General features: G+C 29.5%; 1 protein-coding gene across 5 annotated transcripts in view; it reads left to right on the top strand.

The window, feature by feature from the left end:
- LOC118204584 (uncharacterized) overlaps window positions 1-20,113 on the top strand; it is a 144,616-nt gene that overhangs the window by 75,372 nt on the left and 49,131 nt on the right. For 3 of the 5 annotated variants that reach the window (XM_085808814.1, XM_085808810.1, XM_085808811.1), the window contains exons 2-5: window positions 2,981-3,060; window positions 10,145-10,165; window positions 12,823-12,849; window positions 15,193-15,216. In XM_085808814.1, coding sequence (XP_085664940.1) covers window positions 2,990-3,060; window positions 10,145-10,165; window positions 12,823-12,849; window positions 15,193-15,216 — 143 coding nt within the window. In that variant the 5' untranslated portion in view covers window positions 2,981-2,989. The remainder of the gene's footprint in view (window positions 1-2,980; window positions 3,061-10,144; window positions 10,166-12,822; window positions 12,850-15,192; window positions 15,217-20,113) is intronic. The other 2 variants (XM_085808812.1, XM_085808813.1) reach the window with 1 other exon arrangement.

The following is a 20,113-nucleotide window of genomic DNA, read 5'->3' as shown; positions in this document are numbered from 1 at the left end:
TAAAAAGGTTGGAGATAATATATAAAGTGGGTACATTAGGTAAGAGATAAATAGCGCTAATAGCTGCTATTTAGCATATCAAATGTTGTATGAACTTAAATCCATTTAGTGCGAATATAAGTTATTATTACTTGCGCAATTGCTGCAAAGTTAGTTAATAATAATTTATTTCCTAAACAGTATTGATTAATTGATTATATTATCTCCTAAGTTTAATTAAAGTAGAATTATTTTAAAAGTGTGCATCCATACTGGTAAGTTAGCAAGATATAAAAGTAAGGACGCTGCTAACCTTCAATACAGTAAAGTTTTTGTATAAGAACTTTAAAACTTAAAAAGGTTGGAGATAATATATAAAGTGGGTACATTAGGTAAGAGATAAATAGCGCTAATAGCTGCTATTTAGCATATCAAATGTTGTATGAACTTAAATCCATTTAGTGCGAATACAAGTTATTATTACTTGCGCAATTGCTGCAAAGTTAGTTAATAATAATTTATTTCCTAAACAGTATTGATTAATTGATTATATTATCTCCTAAGTTTAATTAAAGTAGAATTATTTTAAAAGTGTGCATCCATACTGGTAAGTTAGCAAGATATAAAAGTAAGGAGGCTGCTAACCTTCAATACAGTAAAGTTTTTGTATAAGAACTTTAAAACTTAAAAAGGTTGGAGATAATATATAAAGTGGGTACATTAGGTAAGAGATAAATAGCGCTAATAGCTGCTATTTAGCATATCAAATGTTGTATGAACTTAAATCCATTTAGTGCGAATACAAGTTATTATTACTTGCGCAATTGCTGCAAAGTTAGTTAATAATAATTTATTTCCTAAACAGTATTGATTAATTGATTATATTATCTCCTAAGTTTAATTAAAGTAGATATATATATATATATATATAACACTTTCGTATTTACGTATTGTTATCAATTATTGTTCATTGAACGGGAGTTGGTTTGTTCCCCTTGAAAAGTCAACTAATTTCCGATCAATGACAATAATTACATGTTTTAATTTTTACTTTTACAATTGTAATATTATTCTTCGTGATGATTTAACTCCAGTCCCCGTTAAAACATTATTAACATTTTGCTTTCAAATTACTTCAAAACATCTTTCAAAATATAACTTACCAGTATGGATGCACACTTTTAAAATAATTCTACTTTAATTAAACTTAGGAGATAATATAATCAATTAATCAATACTGTTTAGGAAATAAATTATTATTAACTAACTTTGCAGCAATTGCGCAAGTAATAATAACTTGTATTCGCACTAAATAGATTTAAATTCATACAACATTATATATATATATATATATATATTATCAGTACATATAAGACGTGGATGTCTTAGAATAAACACGAATATTTTATTATAAAGGTGGAAATTTCATTTATCTGTAGAAGGAAAATTAAAAAATTCTTACAAATTTGAAATTTTAGTAGATTTTACGGAGACATCAGGGAAATTTTCTTTTAATATGTCTGAAACTACGACCTTACATGTCTTTTGCCCATGGAATCCAAATATGGTTTGAAAATATTTGCTTTTTCGAATACTGCAAACTACAAGACTATCCAGCTAGAGAGCAATGCTTTCAGAGCCGAATTTAGATTTGATAAGGCCCTAAGCTATTTGAGATAGAAGATTCTTTATAAGTCTTTTATACTATATTTATACAATATTTTAATTCTTTTGGGGGCAGCCCAAGAAAGTCGGAGCCCTAAGCTATAGCTTGTGTAACTTATACATAATTCCTGCGCTTTATGCTTTCATGGAGAGCTCTGTGAAGGAAATTGGTCTGTATTTTATGCTCTACATGGAAGAAACCACGCTTTGAGAATAATAAGGAAGTCCTATTTTAATGAGGAAAAATTTGTGTCATAATATTTCTCACCATGTATTATATTATCGGTCAGGCAACAGACAAAATTAATCTTAAATAGGTACGTGTGTATTTGACGTGAGTAACGTACTACATGTAATATTTCGCTAAAAAAATACCGTATATTATCAGACTATTATCCACAGTTAATTACCTCTTTGCATATACCAGATGCAGAGTTTAGTTACAATTATGTCTCCGTAGTAATGAAGTTGCACTTAAAGATACGACACTTCATATATTAAATGAATTACATTCATATAAGCGTCTGAAAATCACCTTAAATTTCAAATCTCAGTATTAAAAATTCCCCACACTTAAAAGGTGAAATTTCAAACAAACTGGGATTAGCCAAAGTCGTAAATAGAATTATTTAGCGCGAAAGTAATTATTTCGGAATTGGCGACGGATGTGGCGAGGAGCAAATGCAAAAATCTGTTTATAGCGAAATTCCACATTTGCGCATGTCATTCTCAACTCTTACCTGTAAGTAGTAACGCATTGGTCATTTTGGTTATTACTATACGCTTGAATTCACTGACGTAGTTAGTTGCTCGTAAACTGTAAGTACGAGATTATTATTATTATTTTATTATTATCTTTCAGGAATCTTGAAATAAAACGCTTCAGATGTTTATTTGTATACCAACTACTTTCGATGTATCGTGATGTAAAATTTGATGGTAAACGAAAGTAACTGGTTCAAAATGGCGATTTAGATTACACATACTGAAAAATATTAATTTCTGCGATTTATATTTCAAATGTAAGCATATTTCGGTTAATAAATTACGTTCTATAACTTTTGACCATTTTGTTTCATGTGAATATCAGAAAATACGATTTTTGCAAAGAAAAACAGAAAGTGATTAAATAACCATATTTCAGGATCTTCATTATTTTCTAAATTCCGTTTAAAGTCTAAACTTTTAAGCAAAAAAGTATGATAAGTTTCACAACAAAGAAAATTTAATATACAGCTTAAGTTAGTAAATCTATGATATATTAACATATGCCTTTACCAATTTGACTTTTGAAGTGAATATACAGGATATTTCCTAATACTTATCTTTTTTTCAGCTGTTCAATATGAGTTCTTCTAATAGTGATTCGTCTACTTCTAGTAGCGAATCCGAAGAAATTCTGCTTGCAATTCAAGCGTAAGTGTTTTATATTTCATGTATAATATTTTGCTTTATGAATTAAAAATGCAATAAAAAAACTTGCTACTTCAACAAAATATTCCAAATGCCTTTTTGAAATTAATAGATTGCTTTTAATTTTGCTGGGGTCTTCATGGAAAGTTTCCATAATCAACATATTCTTTGAAATCTTCAGCGCATTTTTGCAGAGAAAGAAAAATTTGGATATTAAGCATACTTAATAACAATAAGCTGATTATAAGCTGGAATTTCTATCGCTTTCAGTGATGATTGACACTGTACCAAGATTTTCATCTAGAGAAAAATTAAACCATAAATGTAGTTTTACCCAACAATATTTAAATTTTCACATCAAAAATTTTCTTTTAACCCGGCGGAAGGCGCACCAAAAAAAGTTACTAGAACGGGCGCGTGGGGTATCACATACCCCAATATTTAAAATACAATAAAAATAGTATTATTTAGTTTTAAAACTCTTTTTTTTTTTTTTTTTTTTTTTTTTTTTTTTTTGTTCTCGTGTATTATAAATAAGTGAATAATAATTGGGTTTCAAAAAATTAATTTCCGAAATAATCTTAGAGTTAAAATTAAGATAAATGAAAATAATAAACATCATGCCTCTAAGTTTCATTGCATCTCTAATACACCATACTTTTTTTTATTTCTTCACACTTTGAAGGAAATACATTCATGTGTTCTTGGCACAGAATGTTTTCACATTTTAAACATTGCATTCACGTTCTTCTGTCCTTGGCGCGAGGGCAAAAACTTTAACACATCTTTCATACTTAGTTGTTTCTAATTTCATGTATTCGTTTTAATTCTTCATCGAAATTTCTGCTTTTGTTTTGCATGCAGTACCTCAATTTCTTGGAAAAGTATTAATCTCTGATCTCTGTTCAATACTTTTTTTCATTAATTGTAATGCTAAGTCCTTCAAAAACAGACTTCTGTTTCTCGTTGGTGGATTAGCAGTTGAATGTAATATAATTCAAGCATTTATTACAGCAACATTCAGTGCAGGAAAGAAAATTACCATTGGCCACCTTCTCGTTATTCTGGCAATTGAATAATTGGCTAACATTTCATCCCCCATATCCACTGCTCCTTTAGTCATATTATTAAAACATATAATTCCTAACGTTTTATTTTCTCCAATAGTATCATCTATAGTATGATCGTTATATAATGTTATAATGATCGTTATATAAAGCATAAGAACATTTTTTCCTTTTTTAGGAACATCAGGAATTAATTTTTTATCTTTTTCGAAACCAAAACATTGTAGAAAATATTCTTAGTTTCATCTTCAGTTTTCGAAATGCAATCTTCATCGCTTTCAAATATTTCTAATAAATCTCGAAGCCCACCAGCGGCCGAGCGGTAAAGTCGCTGAACACTGGTAGTTCGGTCCGAGGTTCGAATCCCGCGAACGGGCTGGCTGCATGGGCGTTTTCGTGGTTTTCCCCATGTGTAATGTGTATACAAGCCAGTTTCCCTTAGAAAGTCCTCCACGAAAGGCATCCCTCCCCTTAGGCAGATAGCCCTCGTGTGCTTTGCCATAATTAAATACACATACACATACATACTAATAAATCTCGCATGCGTTGCATCTCCAGTTCATAGGGACTCATTCTTTTTACCATAATGAAGTTAGAAATTTTTAAGAATTTAATGTCAAGTACTTTAAAATCACTTGCGAGTAGAAATATTTACTGTTACACTCTAGAAATAAATTTCTGAACTAAATATTCAGTCAGAAAAACACTTACACGGACAGGCGCGTGGGGTGTGTCATACCCCAGTTCCAACAAAATACCGATAAATCTTTTTCTGAAACACACAGGCAAAGAAAAAGCAGTTCTGAAAGTCAACCACAACTAGAAACTCAGCTACTGAAAGCAGCACAGAATTTCAGTTTCACAAGTTTAGGAATATTCCACTTTTATGTAGGGTTGGGATATGATACACCCCACGCGCCTTCCCGCGAGTTAAACGTTTTAGATGAATTTCCAATATCGATGTTGATAGTACTTTTACATATAGAGAATATTTGCTTGTGCATTATCTTTTGCATTCTTGCTGAATATTTTTTTAAGTTAAATTAACATAAGTAAAGTTTTGTTATTACTTTAAAATGCATATTGTAGAAACTATTATTTGGGATAAAATTTTTTGAAGCTTGTAAATTTTCTCGCTTTTTTCCTGCCTTCAATTAATTTAAAATCGATGATTTTATGCATAAAATACACGCACACAAACATATAATTTTCTTATTTTTCATAAATTATTTAATGAATGTACTAAGGAATTACTCGGAGTCACATTACTGGACATAATTTCTATTCCATCACTGTTTACATCCCCAGCTAGCTAAATTACATACTGTAAAAAAAAAAAAAAAAAAAATAATAATAATAATAATAATAATAATAAATCTGTAAGGTTACTAACTCATGGAAACTGGGATGCCATGGGTTATTTGAGTAACAGTAACAGGTGTATTCTTCGTAACTTTACAAGAATTTTGCCTGTAATGGTTACAGATCTTTTTCTTGTAATATCACAACATATAGTTATGTAGTAGAACATATTTTTCTCACGTAAAATCCCACGATATGTCTGTAATATGAGACACGATATGTCTGTAATGGTTACAGATTATTTGCGTGTAATATTACGGAAAAAATTTATGTAAAAAGAACATTTTTTTCTCATGTAAAATCCCAAACGATATATCTGTAATGGTTACAGATTATTTGCGTGCAATATTACAGCAAATAATTATGTAAAAGGAACATGTTTTTCTCATGTAAAATCTCAACAGATATATCTGTAACCGTTACAGATTATTTGCTTGTATTATTATAGCAAGTTATTATGTGAGTAGAAGATTTCTTACGTAAAATTCCAATGGTTGTATCTGTAAAGGTTTCAGATTATTTCCTTCTAATATCCCATTAAGTAAATTATACATGTAGAATATATTTTTCATGGGTGAAGTATATGTCTATAAAAGTAATACATGTTTTGCCTAAAATGATGCTTATTATGATAAAATATATTGAAATCAATATGTTTTGAGTAAAAGAATGACATCTGTATGTATATATATATATATACATACATACATAAAGATATATGCAAGTGAATCATAATAGTTTGGCTTTTTAAATTAGCCAATATGACCTCAGAATAGCATTAATTTAAAAGATGTGCTTTCAACAGCATTCAATGTTCTTTTTCAAAAGGAAACATTATTCTGTTTCAGAGTATTTTTGTTTTATGAAGAGAAACTTATGTCTGATATTACTGAAAGGCCTTTCATATTATCATTTTGATTAATTTAAAAGTTCAAATTGATATGCTACTCCTTACATTAAATCACATGTTATAACATACTTAAAATACTACCTTTACATAAAATAATGGAAAGGCATCTGGAATTTATATTTGGCATGTAAAATAGCTGAAAACAAAAACAGTAGGTTTTATTTGCATGTTTTAGTGTAAATTAATAAGATATGTTCTAGAACTTCTTTTTTAGTAATTTTAGCTAAAATAGAAACATGTTGCTTTAGATTTAACTTATATGAGTAAACGTGTTGCATGTTCATATGATCATATTATTACAGTAAAAGACACTTTGTGAAATATTACTATGAAGAACTCAGAACAGCTGTTCTTCATGTTTAAAAAATATTACATTCTCTCCTTCTAAAAAATGGCATTTTCAGTAAATTAAAGAATTCAACACAGCAATGAACTCCTTTTGCTACTACAAGGAATTCAAAATTTTGTTCATACGCTTGAATTACAACGTCCAACTAATCTTTTTATTCTTATCTGCACTCAGTCTTTGTCAACAGTCTGCTGTTGTTTGAAATAATAGATGGTAAATGTATAACTTTTTTACCTTACCTTCAAATAATTTCCTTTGAATTAATAGACAGAAGTCTTTCATTAAAAACCTAATGTCATGCTTTTTGAATAAGCATAAAGCTTCACCAACTAACCTTAATTTGTAAAGCCTTGCTTCCATTAAAATTCTTAATAATTAATACAATTATGCCTTTAACAGATTTATTTAAAAAATTAATACTTCAGTTTGGTTTAAAATTTAATGCATTTTAATTTTACCTGTAAATTTTTACAAACATGATATGTAATAAATCTAAGCCTAATATTGACCATTTAGTATAAAGTAAAAAAGTATTCCTAGTTTTTTAGAGATTTGCATACAAAATTGTGAAATAAACATGTGACAACAGAAAACAAACTTTATGCTCTCTCTATATTACAGCATGTTAATTAAGAAGTTTATTGAATTTATAATTTTATTGTGAAACACTATGAAGCAAATAATATGCTAATTGAAATACAGAAGTAAAAATAATTTATTACTTAATTCATAAACTTTACATTAAAAACCTGAAAAAAGAATTAATTAAAAAATAACACAATATAACATTTCATAAAATTTCGTTTCGACTGCTTGTTAAAAATGAATGGTTTTTTTCTCTTTGCATATGTAAACCATGCTTCCTAAATAAAGAAAAAACATTTCTTTTAAAATCATAATCATGCTCTTAAAAAAAGCTTATAAAAATAATGTTAATAGATGTTTTAAACATGTACTTATAATCATATTTCTTTATAATATCTTAAGTAATTAAGAACAGCTTAAATTCTTTAAAAAATTGGATTACAACGATCCGTCTCATTACGACAAGCTACCTCAATCACTTTTTTAATTTAACCAGCATTCCTCATAAAATAATTAGTAAACATAACTTCTCTAGGATGCCCACTATTATTGAAGATCAAAATCTTCAGGAATCACGTATAGCAAGCTTAGTTCATTGTACAAAAACAGCGAATATGCAAATCTTTTCATAAATGAAGCCATCATAGATATTAAATATAATATACAGTATACTTATATTCAGAATTCATAACTTGAATAAATTTCTAGAACTGTTCTAGCATTCGAAAAATATATTTATTACCTTAAATTTCTAAAACAATATTACATATTGGTCCAAATGAATCACTGGGACTCAGGCAACATTTCCCCCCTAGCTTTCATTTAGCACAGAATTCTGAAATTGTTTTAATGATTTAGGTAATGTTTGTCTTCTTTAAGGCACTCATAAAACGAGTTACCCTAAATTTTTCGTCCGCGTAGTGGTCGTTTTCATCTTACTAACTGATTTGCTAGTGGATTTTGGGTGCATGGCCTATCATTGATGAAACAATAATAGTGAACATCTTCAAGAAAATGGGGATATCTAATGCTCTTGATGCCATATTAACACTTATTTTTACTAATTTTATCTTTCGATAATTGAGAGGGGAAAATTAGGCGAATAATTTAATTGCCAAAGGACACAGTCAAAGTAAGAATATAACAATTTCTCTCATTCTCATTGTTGTTCTTGCAACTCCTTAGGCCTCAGATCATACATAAATAATTAGAGAAGGTGAATATGTAGCTGATATGGCAAAATTGCACAGTGAATGGCGGTTGGTATTTGCTTTCACTATCATAGATCATTTTTTGTATTAGGCTGACATAATATTCAACAATTAGAAGAGAAATGTTCAACGAAGCCTTTAATGTGCAAAAATTTGCCTTTGTTAGTATGGCGAAAACAATCATTATGTCGATAAATCCATTTTAAAATCTTGGGATGTTCCTTTTCTGAATGCATTAAAAAGGGGAAAATTATGCAAATATTTTTTAAATTTTCAGAATCTGGTTCTAAAGCTGGGTGGGATGGAATATGCAACGCAATACGGTAATTATGAAGATCATTGCTCGTGGTAGGACAAACGGAACGGTTATAACTTGAATACTGTATAAGACGACACAAATTGCAGTTCTAGATGCATTAAATGCTTTGAAGTCTAGGGAGTAGTAGTGGACAATAATAAGAGTGAAATTCAAAGTATAGGGAAGTAGGAATGAAAATTATTATTATCAGATACTGAAATGTTAATATTACTATTCTTACTGGAATGTAGGTTTATGTTAAATAATAATATTATGATAGTTAACAGTAGTTCATTCATAAATAATTTTGATTGGTTATGATCTTACTGTAATCATATCCTTCAAATTTAAATTGATTGTGCTTAATTTCCCCCTCGATTTTCATACTATAATATTAGTAAAAAGGAAGAAAAAAGTGTGCAAGTACACATAACTTCTCTTTCTCCCTCTATATCTATCTTTGTGTGCAACAACTAAACAAAACTAATGTGACTTTTTCTTCTTTAAAAAAATCGTGTTAATAAATAGGATGAGAATTAAGTTCAATTTTAAAGACTTGACGCATGAAATATACATGATCAAAATTATTTTTTTTACTTATAAGTTCATATCCGTGTACAATATAAAACTGAAAATTAAAATTTTTCAGTTTATAAACATCACATGTAAGAACAGGTACGGAAAGAATATAATTCTGTATAATATAATAACATTTGTTGAATCAAAAACTGCATGCCTTCATGTTCTTATATCAGTTTAGACTGCAATCGAAGCGAGATTGAAAAAAAGATAATGTCCAGTTCTTAGTTCTTAAGCCGACTATCAGATGTTAAGTATGAAAGAAAAAAATGAATGTTTCTAGAAATAAAGTGAGAGCGATCAGCTACGTTTTGTCCATAATAAAAATATGCTTTTAAGTCAGTTATGAACGACAAAGAGCATTCGACGAATATTTTCTTAAAAGCCTTATTGTAGATATGTACTTCCAGTTTAAAGTTTCTCAAAATAGGTCGGAAAATTTGAAACAAAAAATAAAAATTTATGTATAGCATAAAACGCTACGTAATAACAAAATCAGCAACAAAAAAAAAAAAAAAAAAAAAAAAAAAAAAAAAAAAAAAAATTCCTGTATAATTCTTATATAACAAAATTTGAAATCCGTTAAATATTCAATAATATAGTATAATTAGTGCTTTTTTTGGGTCCAATTTTTAATTGTTTACTGATATTTTCTTCTCTTAATAGCTTTATTTTTTTTATTTGCTGAGGTTGATTAATATATATATATTTTTTTCTTTTTAACAGAAGTCGGAGGTTACAAATGAAGTATGTATATTTTATTATTTTTAAGATTTATGAAACATCAGGAAATCAGATCCGTTGTAACATTATTTGAGATTTTCATGCATATGAAATATTCCGGCTTTCAAATTAACTAAATAATACTTAAAAAACATTTGCTTATTTTAAAGGATGTAATTATTTCAGTATAATAATATTATAAACATTAAAGAACCTAAAGATTTAACATCATCGTATCTATGCTGTATTCTTATACATGTGATAACATGTTTTTATGCTTAGTCATTGTTTTGGTTAGATAGCCACGACCGCGTAAGGTCCGACATTGGTGTGATCAGGCGGACATATCTGATTAAGGATCGACATTGTTCTAGTTAGGTGGGTATTGCTGCTTCCACGTCAACGTACAGGTTAAAAACATCTACTAGCTAGAAAATATTGAAATTCTGAAACTAGCGATATAAGGACATGTCATTCAGTTTTAGCCTTTTGTAATGTTTGACATGTTTTTATGCTAGTGGGAATTTCAATATCAAAGCTTCCTTGGACTGAACGAAAATAAGCGCAATAATTTTTGTTCCCTTTAAGGTTGTTAAATTCTAATTATTTTCTTTTTCTTTCCCTGACCAGCAAATTTATTTTAGAATTAAATTTAAATGGAAATTGTTAAAAATAATTCCTTTGAGTCGTGTTAATTCAAAATTAAGCGTGCAAATACACAACTGGATTTTTATTTCCAAAAAATATTAAATCGCAATAGGGTAAAAAATTTTTATTTACAAACAAAACTAATGCAAGTAAAAATATTATATAAATATATATCCAATTATATAAATGCATGTAAAAATTTATATTATAATAGCAAATTAAATAAATTCATTAAAGTTATTAATACCTTCAGTCCTAACTATACATTGTAAATATGTTATGTTTACACTTGTTCGGATGCATTCCAGAAATTTACAACGGGATATGTGAAAAATATTTTCCCCCCAATGGCAGGCCTTCAACAACTTGGTCACTACTAAGGCCAGAAGTGGTAGTGACTTTATTATGGAGGCACCTGATAGGTGGGCTAACTTTGCTTCTTGTGAAAGAACGGACAGTTGCAACCACGCCTTCTCCGGAATTCGAACCCCAGCCCTTTGGTATCGCAGTCGGCTATGCGAAAAATATAAAATTTTAATTTAGTAGTTTTTAATCTCCACCATTTAGCAATTGATACAGAAAGTAAATATTTCTTATAAGCTAAGATTTTCCAATTAAAAAATTACATGTCATTCACCATTCTTTCAACCATTCGACTGCTGATGAAATGAAATAAAATAATAATAATAATAATAAAATATAATGTTAAGTTTTTAATTCTTAAACCACTTGTCGGAAGCTAAATACGACAAAGAAAAATGAATCTTAAAAAAATATTAGGCAAACAGGTAAAAGTGCATGGGGAACCAGAAACTTCATTACAGAATCGAAAAGTATTGCCCCAATGCGCTAACCAACTAGAATATGAAAAGCTTAAACTGATTATATGCTATTTCTAAAGTAATACTGGAGTTATACATCGGAGTATGCTGTTTCTAAGTAATACTGGAGTTACATTTAAACATAAGAGGATAATAACATAGAATTACATACAAAATTACATCAATAACACAAACTGTTAAGTATATTCATTAAATATTGGATTACGTAAATATAGTAAAAGATCATTGCACTGGAAATTTTGAATTTTTTGTAAGTGGATAAATATATGAGATTTTGATTTTTGCTAATATATAAGCAGTCTGATTCTTGTTATGTAAGGATATTTGTTACAGGTAAAACTGTGCTGAGCTCAGATCTTTCAGTCCAAAGTTCAAAAATAAAGTTCGTGGTCTCAGCCCAGTAGGTTCGGTGTTTGGGAGCATTATGAAAATTGTTACTGTTGCACGGAGTCAATTATTGGGTTGTAACCTAGACATTGCTCTTTCCGCTTTTTTATTTTCGATCCTAAAGTGTGACTTGGCATATGTCTAGTCCTAGAGCACTGAGCTTTTGGTATACTTTCATGATTTTTGGATATAAGGTGGCGTTGAGATATCACCAGGCTTTTAAAGTTAAAACCTAGATTGTTGGGTTTCCAATGTGTAGGTCACTTGTGAGAGGGCAGAAGAATAGGTAATGGTCTGTACGTCCTTTGACTTCCCAGACGCAACTGTCGCTAATTGAGAGGTTTCTTTTGAGAAAATAATCTGGATATGGGCCATGACTAAAAACATATTAGAGAGGTCAATCACATTTTATTCACCATAATACGTGTTTATATTAGTTATGACCTATAGAGGTCATTCGACAAAGATGGCAACAGGCTTATTTTATCAAATGATTTGTTCTAAATATATATAGTATGTAAAAAGTACCCGGGGTTTCTCAAAATGGGGCGAGTAGTTTTATAAAAACAGTTTGAATACGGCTCAAATCGTTGAGGAAAAAAATAATAATCAAATAAAAATAAAATGTCCAACACTTTGTATGATCCTTATAAAACAAAATTTCCTATCAGTGAATATTCATGCCTTTTATAATGATTGTCTTTTGCAATATTTTTAATTGCTTACTAATAACTTTTTAATTTCTTTAGAAGTTTTTTCTTTAGTCATATTATTTAATAACTTTTATAATTTCTTTCTGTATAGGTTTAAGGAAAGGTCTCTCCGAAGATAGTAAGTATATTGTATAATTTTTTACTTAATAAAACACATTCACGTGTTTTAAAGAAATATGTTATTTTAATATAATAATACTATAAACATAAACTGTCTTATGCATATAGCATCATTAAAACTGCATTATTATTTTTACACTTGCGTTAAAGTCGGTCTTTATTTTGGTTAGATGAGCATGACTACTTGAGGCTGAACATTATTCTAGTTAGGCGATCATGGCTGCATTAGACTGGACATTGTTGTGGTTAGATGACCATTGCTGCAGCCACATCAATATATAGGAAAAGAAAATCTCCTTAGATACAAAATACTAAAATTCTAAAAATTGCAATATAAACACATGACATTCTGTTTTGGCCTTGTTTATGTTTATCATGTTTTTATGCCGCATGCTTTTATGTAGGAGTTTTCAGAATCAAAGCTTCTTCGGATAGAACGAAAACAAGGGTAACACGTTTTTTTCTTCCTCCCCTTTAAGAATGTTAAGGTCTAATTATTTTTTTTTCTTCGAGCCCAACATTTTTTTCCTAATTAAATTTAAATGGAAATTTTAAAACGAATCCCTTTCAACCGTGTTCAATCAAACTAAAGTGTCCAAATACAGAACCGCATTTTATATTTCTAAAAAATATTAACTCCCACTAGTTCTGTTTATAAAAAACTAATGCATTTAAAAATTCATATTATATAAAATGAATAACAAATTAAAGAAATTAATGAAAGTTATTAACACTTGCATTCATAGCTATACATATCTACTTGTAGTTACAATATGTTAAAATCCTAAAACAATGCTATAAAGTACATAGAATTCTATTTTGGAGTTGCTTATACTTATCTAGTTTTTATGCTAGCTGAAGTTTCAAAATCAAAGTTTTCTTTTTCCTTTGACAGTACGAAAACCAAGGACAAAATTTGCTTCTTCTTCTTTTTTTTTTTTTTTTTTTCTTTTTTTTTTTTTTAATTATTGCTAAATTTTAATTCGTTTCTTCTTCCTTAGTCAGTAAATTCTTTTCAGAATTAAATTTAGATGGAAATTGTTAAACAGAATCCAATTAAACCGTGTTAAATCAAAACTAAGCGAGGAAATGTAGAATCGGATATTTACTGTTGCATAACTTGACACTTTAAGTAACAGCATTTTACGTGCAAATCAATGATAAAGCACACCTTTTTTTCACCTGAAAATCCATAATTCTCGAGTTAAAAAAAGTGTTAAGTACAGGCCTTTTCAAATAAGAAAGTCCCATTACTCAGAAATCAGAGACGCGGGAACATTTTAATAATTATTACGTGTCTTCGTAGAATGACAGTTGTGTGAAACCTTAAATTTTACTTCACAGGTTTCAGTTAAGTTTCATTTGAACACTATAAAATAGCCGACATTATATTTTCTTCTAATTAAAGCCGAAAAAATAGCTGATATTATTATATTCATTTTAGGAATTTCGAAAAGCTTCAGTTGTATCCATGTAATAGGTAATCCAGGTATTCCAGGTATCGAAATTTCTGTCCATAAACAAAACTACTGCCCCATTTTTTTCGAGAAATTTATATAAAAATTTATATTATATAAATTGAATGTAATTATAACTATACATAGTAAAAATGGATAGCTTATACAAATTGTTGTTACGCATTTCTGGTATTTCCAACAAAGTATGTGTAAAATATAAATCATAGATCTAACTTCTAAGTTTTTAATCACTGCAACTTTGCAATTCATACAAATATGTAAAATCTTCTATAATAAAATTTACTGAAGCAACATTATACGCTATTCATCATTATGTTATCATCATTATGTTTCATATTTCATTTGAAGAAATTTAAAAAATATATAAGATAAATGTTCACTTCCTAATTCCTTAAACGCTTGTAAGTTACGTACGATTGCAAAGAGTGAAATGTTTCTTAAAAAAATATCAGAAAGCTCAATCACGTTTTGTCCGTAATAATATGTGTTTTTCTTAGTTATAATCTATCATTCCGTGAATCAAGCAGCAGACATATTTTCTTAAGTGGTTGGTTCTAGACATAACCTTCTAGTTTCAAAATTTCTCAAAATAGAACTCATAATTTTATGAAAATAGTTCCTATTCGGTTCATTGTGTGTGTGTGTGGGGGGGGGGGAATTACGTAAATAAATACAAATAAAATTTCCAACATTTTATATGATCCTTATAGCACAAAATTCCCAGTCAGTGAAATATTCATGCATTTTATAATTATTGTCTTTTGCTATATTTCTACTTGTTTGCTAATAAATAATTTCTTTTAATAGTTTTAAAGTTTTTTTTTAAGTCACACTTTTTAATGTAATATTTTTCTTTTTTATAGCGAAACGAAATTTCTCTCCCAAAGGTAAGTATATTGCATTATTTTTCAGCAAACATGGGTAAATTAGGGCCGCCGTAAGGCTGTTTTCGTCTTTCAGGTAAAGCAGATTTTGCAACCAGACTTTGCAAGATACTTAAAAAAACTTCCACATGTTTACAGAAAATATTTTATTTAAATGCAATAATACTCTAAACATAAAGTGTTCTACTTATATAACATCGTTAATTCTATACTTTTATTCTTATAACTTTGTTAAAGTCGGTCTTTGTTTTGGTTAGATGGGCATGTCTTCGCGGGGCCGAATATTATTCTGGTTCGGCGGTCATGGTTCCTGAAGGTTGGTCATAGTTCTGGTTAAGTGCCTATTGCTACTATCACATCAACATACATGGAAAATGCTATCTACATTTAGTTACAAAATACTGAATTTGTAAATTAACGATATAAATACATGTCATTCTGATTTGGCCTTCTTTATGTTTATCGTGTTTTAATGCTAGTGGCAAGTTTCAAGATCAAAGATTCCTACGACAGTATAAAAACAAGGGTGACGACTTTTATATTTTTCATTTATTTATTAATTTTTTAAAGATATTTTAAATTCTGTTTGTTCTTCTTTTGGCAGTAATCATTTTCGGAACTAAATTTAGGTAGAAATTGGTACAAAAAAATCATTTTAAACCTTGTTAAATCAAAATGAAGCGTGCAAATATCGAATCGGGTTTTTATTCCTAAAATATTAAATCAAAGTAGCGTAAAAAATCTGTTTATAAAGAAAATCAGTGATACATTTGGGGAAGAATGCTATGTAAAAATTCATACTATAAAAACCTGAATAACTGATTAAGAAAATTAATGAAAGAAATTAATACCTATATTCATACCTATACGCAGCAAACATGTGACGTCTTTACAAATATTACTGATGTATGTTTCAAAAAGAGTGTTTTTAATGCAGCTGAAAGCTTCGCTTCTGATCTCTTTATGGCTACACTTATTGTTCTGTTATATACCGAATAAATAAATTTAAAAAAATGAAATTCTAAATTAATATGCATATTCCTACAATTTTAATAATTATTTTATGTTTTTCTAGAATGACAGTTTGAAGTGCGTAAAACTTTGTTCTTTACCTAACAGGTTTTAATTAAGCTACATTTTATGCATTCGAACGCTGAAAATAACTGATATTACTTTTTCATTTGATTAACGACAAAAAGTAGCGAATATTATTATTTTCATTATACTACTTATACTAAGGACATTAGAGATATCTAAGTATTACTAATAAAAATTTTAATGAGCATTGGGGGCTTCTCATTTTTAATTGTAATTTCAGTTTATAAACAGAACCAATGCTGTTTTCGGAGAATTTTATTTAAAAAATTATATTACATGAATTGAGAAACAAATTTTTGAAATAATTTAAAGTTATGAATACCATTATTGATAAGGTATACATTGTAAAATTATATGTTTATACTTCTTGATCTGATGCATTTCGGGTATTTACAAAAATGTATGTGTAAAATAGGAAACTGAAAATCTTAATTTGTTATGCATTAATCACCACGACTTAGCAACTCATACAGAAATGGAATATTCTATATAAGATAATAAAATTTGCCGAATAAAAAATCATTCAACATTCTTTTATCAGTTCGGAGTGAATTTGAAGAAAAATTAAAATATATGATAATTTTCAGTTTCCCAGCTGTTAAAACTTGCCGGAAATTCAGTACGAAAGCGAAAACTGAATGTTTCTTAGAAGAATATCAGAGAGATTATCCACGTTTTAATCATAATACTAATATTCCTTTTTATTAGTTATGACGAATTATTCAAGAAAGATATTAGCAGGCTTGTTTTCTTAAATGTTTTATTCTAGACATATAGTTCCAATTTCAGAATTTCTCAAAATGGAGCGCCCGATTTTATGAAAGCAATTTAAATGCGGCTCAAAGGATTGTGTAAAAAGGTTGTTTATTTTTAATGAAGAAAGAAAAATAAAACTTTTAACGCTTTATGTGATCCGTATAAGACAAAATTTCTACTCACTAAAATATTCATGCATTTTGTAACTATTTTGCGATATTTTTAATAGTTTTCTGATAGGTTATTCCTTTTAATAGTTTAAAAGTATTTTCTTTAGTCACATTGTTTAACATCACTATTTTTTTTTTTTTTTTTTAAATATAACCCCAGGAAATGGTCTGCCTATGTAAGTACATTGCATTATTTTTATATTTTCTGGAAACATGTGGAAACTAAACCACAATAAAGCTATTTGCTCCTTTCAGACAAATTTTGCAGCATTAATAATTAATACGTAATAAAGAATATTGACATGTTTTAAAACAAATATTTTATTAGTGTAATAATACTACAAGTGTAAAGAATCGTATGTATGTAACTTCATTATAATATTCTTATGCCTTTGTTAATGTCGGTCTTTGTATTGATTTTATGAGCATGACTGTGTAAAGGGGGCTGTGAAAGAAGGGCTTTTTTTTTTTTTTTTTTTTTACGTTGTATAATTCTTACTATTTTCTTCTTTTCTGAGCAGTAAATTGTTTTCAAAATTAAATTTAAATCGAAGTTATTAAAAGGAATAACTTTCATCTGTGTTAAATCAAAATAAAGAATGGAAATACAGAATAGGATTTTTATTTCTAAAAAATATTATATCATAATGGAAAGAAAAATTATGTTTATAAACAAATCTAAAGTTTGCAAAAATTCGTATCATATAATCTGAATAAGAAATTAAGGAAATTAATGAAAGTTTTTAATATTTATATTCATAATTAGACATAGTAAACATAAACTAAACGTTTATACAAATAATTATAAACATATATTTTAATAAGAGTGTATTTAATGACAACTGAAAGCATTCCATATTCATGGCTATATTTATTCTTCTGTTATATACCGAATAAATAAATTTAAAAACATTTAAGTTATAAGGTATTTCTCCCGCCTTCTTAGTGAGCTTTCGTGGTGTAGTGGTCTGCACGCTCAGCGGGCAATTGAGAGGTCCATGGTTCGATTCCCGGCAAAGGCATTGCATATTTTTCAATCTCTCTTGCTTCTAAAAAATACCTAATGTCTCTACAGTGGCGCCCGAACTAAAAAAGGGTGTTGGATGATAATTCTCCTCACCCATGATTTGGCATTTGGGTCCCCTAAAAAAAACCCCAGTCGCCCTTTAAAAGGGGGAGTATTTTTATTTGTAAGATCTGTTTATGCGCAAAACTAATGCCACATTTTATGGGGAAAATTTATGTAAAATTTTTAATAAACTAAGTAACAAAATTAGGAAATTAATAAAAGTTTTTGGTACCTCTATTCATAACTATACTCAGTAAAAATATAACATTAATATAATATGTCTTGATGCATTTCGCGGATTTACCTCAATGTTTGTGGGAAATATAAAGCTGAAGATTTTAATTTCTTATTTTCGATTCACTAGAAGTTAGTAACTGATACAGAAAGGTAATATTGAGATAGTAAGATTTGCTGAATCAGAATACATGCCCTCCCCCATTCTTCTATTAATTGAGTAAATGATAATATTCAGTTCCTAGTTCTTAAACCACCTGTCAGAAGTTAGTACAAAAGCGGGAACTGAACTTTTTAAAAGTACAGGGTGATCTTTTTTAAAGTGACAGTGTTTGGAGCGCCCTGTAGCGCGAATTAATAGCCGAAATGGCACCAAACTTGGTATTTCGTCTAATCAAGACATGGGACATCAAGACATACAATCGTACAGTTAAATTATTAATGTTTATTTACTATATTAACTTCCTCTGTGAGGAATTAAACCACATTCAATGTGAGCACCGTTCTCAGAATTAACACCGTGCATTCTGTGCACAACATTCTCCACAGCCGTATGTAACATATCACGAGGAATATTCTGCACTGTTTGTGTTATGTTGTCCTTTAGAATAGACAAATTTGATACTCCACCAACATAAACTTGAGATTTTAAATAACCCCAGAGCCAAAAATCACATGGCGTGAGGTCAGGGGAACGAGGCGGCCATGCAACTGGAAAAATGCGACTTATGAATCTATCATCAGTGAAGTTTTGGCGCAACAGCTGCTTTACCTTATTACTAATGTGTGGCGGAGCACCATCCTGCATAAAGGTTGTCTGTTGGAGACGGTTTCTTTGCTGAAGTTGTGGAATAACAAACGTTTGTAGCATTTCGTAGTACCTTTCTGCATTTATGGTGCACGTTTGGGGTCCTGTCGGAGTCATGGTCTCAAAAAGGAATGGCCCAATTACGAATTCGGCTGTGAAACCACACCAAACAGTGACTTTTGGAAAATTTAATAGGATTTCGTGCACGGTGTGGGGCTGCTTAGAAGCCCAAATTCGGCTATTTTGTGTGTTTACGGACCCACTGAGATAAAAATGGCACTCATCTCCCCCACAGAATGTGCCATAGAAAAGCATCATCAATTTCTACCCTGGCAAGAAACGATAGAGCGAATGTCACTGGCTTATCATAATCACTTGGTTTCAGTACGTGCAAGCGGCTGATTTTGTAGGGGTAAAATCCAATAACGCTCCGCAAAATTCTCCATACCGTGGAATAATTCATGTCCAATTGTCGAGCTACACCTCGGGCGCTGCTAGTACTAGCAATGGTTCCCTGCGATCCTTCGACAATTGCAGTTGCCACGTCAGTTATTACATCTTCTGATACTGGTTTACGTCCTCTCCCAGCGCGAATGGTCAGTGACCCCGTTTCCTCGAACTTCTTAATCATTTTCTTAAGACCATTCAGCGATAAAGGTTCCTTTCGTAATTTTTTTCTGGTTCGAAATTCCCCAAGAGCTGCGGATGCATTACATTGATTCATGTAATACAGCTTCACCAGTAACGCACGTTCCGGTAACGTGA

Source organism: Stegodyphus dumicola, chromosome X2 (genome assembly GCF_044657685.1).
Source record: "Stegodyphus dumicola isolate Sdum_Otavi_A_Nest chromosome X2, ASM4465768v1".
NCBI classification, from domain to species: domain Eukaryota; kingdom Metazoa; phylum Arthropoda; class Arachnida; order Araneae; family Eresidae; genus Stegodyphus; species Stegodyphus dumicola.
This window is presented reverse-complemented; position numbering and strand designations above follow the sequence as displayed.